Raw genomic sequence first — 5,000 nt, 5'->3', positions numbered from 1 at the left:
ATATTATTGATATCAATAATTATGATAATGTTGATAATGATAACGACGTTTTTTTGTGTTTTTTTTTTTTTTAATGTTAGCGTCAACGAAGATAGAGAAGAGGGTTAATGTTTTTTAAGCAGTAATGATTATTGCAGTAACTTTAGTAAGGATAACGATGCTAGAGGTCGTGATAGTAATGATGATAATAATAGAGATAATGATATTGAAAAACATTGTGACAATGATTATGATTACGATAAATACGAAAATGGTGATAATGGTGAAGCTACTGATCATAATGATAAAAAAATGTAAAAAAATACAAATAATGCAAAAAAAAAAAAAACAGTGGGACGAGAAATTTCAGTATCTAATGAGATTTACGGCCATACTGACAAAGCAACTATGATGAAAATATCATCTTTTATATCAGTGATAATAATAATGGTAACAGGGACATCAGACATTAATGAAAAATCAACATTAATGCAACCATTGATGTAAAAATGAAGCTTACATAGAATAATAAGATAGATAGTAAAATAACATCGTTAATATGAATGATAGCAAAAATAACGAAAAAAAATCTATTTCATATTTTACACTTTCAGTTTTATGCATAGTATATAGTTAAGCATCCTACAGATTTTCTTTTCTCCTCCTCCTCCTCCTCCTCCTCCTCCTACTCCTACTCCTCCTCTCCTGCTCCTTCTACTCCTCTTCTTCACCTCCTCCTCCTCCTCCTCTTCCTCCTCCTCCTCCTCCGCCTCCGCCTCCGCCTCCGCCTCCGCCTCCGCCTCCGCCTCCTCCTCCTCCTCCGCCTCCTCCTCCTCCTCCTCCTCCTCCTCCTCCTCCTCCTCCTTCTCCTCCTCCTCCTCCGCCTCCTCCTCCTCCTCCTCCTCCTCCTCCCCCCTCCACCGCCGCCTACTCTTACTCTTCCTCCTCCTCCTCCTCGCTTCCTCCTCCTCCTACCCCTCCTCCTCCACCTCCACCTCCACCTCCACCTCCACCTCCACCTCCACCTCCACCTCCACCTCCACCTCCACCTCCACCTCCACCGCCACCTCCACCTCCACCTCCACCTCCACCTCCACCTCCACCTCCACCTCCACCTACTCCTCCTCCCCCCTCCGCCGCCCCCTCCTCCTTCTCCTCCTCCTCCTCCTCACCCATTCCTCCTCCTCCTCCTCCTCCTCCTCCTCCTCCTCCTCCTTTCTTCCATTACTCGCCCCGACTTGAGACAGTTCGAAGCGAGGGAAAAAAATATTAAAGTATTTGAGCCTCTTGAATAAAACCAAGCTTCCGTGAACCGTTCAGTGGCGGGTCAAAGCGTAAGGCAATTTGCGCGAATCTTTTGATGACAGTGAAATACACTTGTCTGGGACTTCCGGACTGAAATGCAGCCGAAACAGACAACCATAAACACACACACGAATGTATACACAAGCAAACACAAACGCACACAACCAGAAGCATACACGAACACACGGGAAAATTCGTTGATACCGTCTCATAATGACTAATATTCCCTTATTTGATACTTTTATTTATCTTAGAAAACACGAAAAATATATACACAGGGAAAGCAATGGCCTTATCTCTTTGAAATAAAAGGTTTAATTTTTGAAGCATTTTCTAAGTGTTCAAAACATGTTCAAAAAGAATGTTGCAGATGTATTCAAGTCTTCGGCTTTATGTTATTTTCATATTTTTCTATTCCTACAATTTCTTTTTTTTTTTTTTTTTTAGTTTTTTTTTTTTTTTTTTCTGTTGCGCATTTTACGTTTTATTTCCTTTTTCTCTATTTTTCCATTTTGTTTGTTTCCTGTGTGATTGCAAAAATCTGAAGAGACTGATTCAAGTAAAGTGGTCTTTGCAACCTGGAAGAAAAGATATAAATGGAAGGAAAGAAAAATAAAAATACATTGTGATATGAATGTAGATGGACAGAAAATGTATATTTCCTGGATATATTTTCTGCGATTTTCCTGCGTAATGAACTGTGCTGTCCGATGTTGACCATCTCGCTGGAAATATTTTCTTGCATTTTTTCTCTCTCTTCTTTATCTTCTGTCTTTTTCTCTTATCTTCTCTCGTCTTTGTTTTTTTTGTTTTCTTTTGTCTTTTTCCTTTTTTCGTCTTCTGTGTTCATTCGTATCTCTCTTCTTTTTTTCTTGTTTTCTCCTTTTTTCCTGTCTATTTCTTCTCTGTTCTCTTCTCTGTTCTGTCTTCTATTTTATCTTCAATTCTCACTTCTCCCAAGCCTCTTCTCTCTTCCTTCTTCTCTCTCCCCTCTTCTCTCTCCCCTCTTCCCTCTCCCTCTTCTCTCTTCCCTCTTTTCTCTTCTCTCCTCTCCTCTCCTCTTCTCTCTCCCCTCTTCTCTCTCCCCTCTTCTCTCTCTTCGCTCATCTCTCTTCCCTTTTCTCTCTTCCCTCTTCTCTCTCCCTTCTTCGCTCTTCTACCTTCTCCTCTCTTTGCTCTGCTCTCGTCGATTCGCTTTCGCTCCCTCTCGGCTCGGCCTTTCAGGGCAATCACCGCAGCCCTTTCCGCCGATTTACTCATCTCTTATTCATCGAATCCCTTCTCTCGATCTCCCTTTCTCCCTTGTCCTCTCTCTCTCTCTTCTCTCTCTCTCTCTCTCTCTCTCTCTCTCTCTCTCTCTCTCTCTCTCTCTCTCTCTCTCTCTCTCTCTCTCTCTCTCTCTCTCTCTCTCTCTCTCTCTCTCTCTCTCTCTCTCTCTCTCTCTCTCTCTTTCTCTCTTTCTCTCTTTCTCTCTCTCTCTCTCTCTCTCTCTCTCTCTCTCTCTCTCTCTCTCTCTCTCTCTCTCTCTCTCTCTCTCTCTCTCTCTCTCTAAACCTCTCTTCCTTCCTTCTACTCTACCTCCCTTCTTTCCCTTCTTCATCTTTCTTTACACCCCCCCCCTCTCCTCATTTCCTTCCATCCTTCCCTCTCTCCCTCTTCCCTTCCTCTCCCCTTTCTTCACAGGATCACTCACCTTCTCCCTCTCTCCATCTTTCCCTCTCTCCTTCTTCCCTTCCTCTCCCCTTTCGCCACAGGATCACTCACCTTCTCCCTCTCTCCCTCTTCCCTTCCTCTCCCTTTTCTCCACAGGATCACCCACCTTCTCCCTCTCTCCCTCTTCCCTCTCTCCCTCTTCCCTTCCTCTCCCCTTTCGCAACAGGATCTCTCACCTTCTCCCTCTCTCCCCCAGGTACCTGCTCGACGGGCTAACCGATATCGTGTTCGTGGTGGACATCTTCGTACAGTTTCGGACGGGCTATCTAGAACAAGGTCTTATAGTGTACGACTTTAAGAAGCTGGCAAGACACTACATGCAGTCCAAAAGTTTTATGCTGGATATAGTGTCACTTGTACCTTTAGATTTTTTACAAATAGTGGTGAGTTTTTTGTTTGCTGTGTTTTTTTTGTTTGTTTTGTTTTGTGTTTGTGTTTGTTGTGTTTCATTTTCGGTAGTTGCTGAGAGAATGTTTCTTAATGTTGTTTTGTTATTTCTATTTACGTTTGATGTGATGATAGAATTTGAAGTTTCGTTTCATTTACAGATTCATGAGAGAAATAGTGTTTTAGATTTTCCAAATCTAGCATGCATGTCTATATTCAAATATCAGATCCAGGCAAAACCAGCTTATAAAAACTAGATTATATATATAAGTGTATACATTTGGTTTATCCTTTTCAAATCGAATATGCATGCTTACTTTCAAATTTCAAATTCAGGCTAACCTATAATACAAAAAAGGTTTATTAATGGTCAAACGATGCGTTTTCTCCTGAAATAGGCCTTGATTAATATATTTTTTCAGATCAAATATGACTTGATCATATGCTTTTCCCCTAAAATACGTCGCGATCAATATATTTTCTCTTCAAAAACGTCTTGATTAATATATTATTCTCTTCTAATACACCTTGATAGATATATTTTCCCCTTCAACTATGTCGGTTAATATACATTTCGCTTCTAACAATAACAATAAATCATGTAATAGCCTTAACCTCCTGCCCTTTCTTGCAGATCGGTCCGCAGCCGTTAATAAGATTTCCAAGATTCATCAAGGTGTACCGTGTCTATAACTACTACTACATGGTAGAATCGAGGACACTCTACCCCAACATGTGGCGTGTCGTCAACCTCATCCACATCCTGCTTCTCCTCGCTCACTGGTTCGGCTGTTTCTATTACATGTTATCGGAGGCTGAGCAGTTCGTAGGGGAGTGGACCTACCCTTATGACAGTAGTGAGTTTGATGTTTTGTTTTTGAGTTGTTGGTCATTTGCGTGGGTGTCTGTGGGGTGTGTGTAGAGGGGAGGGAAAGTACGTGTGTGTGTAGGGGAGTGAGTGTAGGGTACTTGTCTGTGTATGTGTGTGTGTGTTGTTTTTTTTTTGCTTCAGGTAGATGTCTGCAACTACCTTGTGTTAAAGCGTGTGAGATCAATATGCAAAGGTATCATTACTTACGCAAATCAAACAAGCAAGAGATATTATTACATGTGACCTTTGGAATAGAAAATCAAGTTACACATTTCTCCTTTCCGTGACGAGATTCATGAAGAACATCTTTCCCCTTTTTCCTCTCCCCATCTTCTCTTCCAACCTCACCCTCGCACTCTTCCATCCTCCACACCCTTCACTCTCCTTTCTCATTCCTCATTCCTCTTTCTTCTGTTCTGCTCTACCATTTCCCTCCAAATTCCTTCTTCCTATATCCTGTCTTACTTTCTCCTCCCTCCACGCTCTTTCTCCTACCTTCTTCCGCATTCTTCCCTCTCCATTCTTCTCTCTCTCTCATCTTCCTTCTCCTCCTTCCAATCTGCTTCACCTTCCCTGTTCCACCCCCCCCCCTCTCCTTCCCTCCCTCTTCCTTCCACCCCTCCCCCTCTTTCCTCTCACTTCTTCTTCCCCTTCCCCTTCTTCCTCCCTCTCCCTTCCCCGCCCCCTCTTCCTCCCCCTCACCCTCCCTCTCTTCTTCTTCCTCTTCCACCTCGTCCTCCTTCCC

The 5,000-nt window shown here is 42.6% G+C and overlaps 1 protein-coding gene across 4 annotated transcripts in view; it reads left to right on the top strand.

Annotated features, from left to right (window-relative positions):
- LOC125039406 overlaps positions 1-5,000 on the top strand; it is a 471,503-nt gene that overhangs the window by 389,037 nt on the left and 77,466 nt on the right. For all 4 annotated transcript variants that reach the window (XM_047633283.1, XM_047633281.1, XM_047633280.1 and 1 more), the window contains 2 exons: positions 3,194-3,380; positions 4,019-4,241. In XM_047633283.1, the coding sequence (XP_047489239.1) occupies positions 3,194-3,380; positions 4,019-4,241 (410 nt within the window). The remainder of the gene's footprint in view (positions 1-3,193; positions 3,381-4,018; positions 4,242-5,000) is intronic.

The sequence above is a fragment of the Penaeus chinensis genome, chromosome 27, assembly GCF_019202785.1.
Source record: "Penaeus chinensis breed Huanghai No. 1 chromosome 27, ASM1920278v2, whole genome shotgun sequence".
Taxonomy (NCBI): domain Eukaryota; kingdom Metazoa; phylum Arthropoda; class Malacostraca; order Decapoda; family Penaeidae; genus Penaeus; species Penaeus chinensis.
The sequence above is the reverse complement of the archived record's forward strand: the minus strand, read 5'-3'. Positions and strand labels throughout refer to the sequence as shown.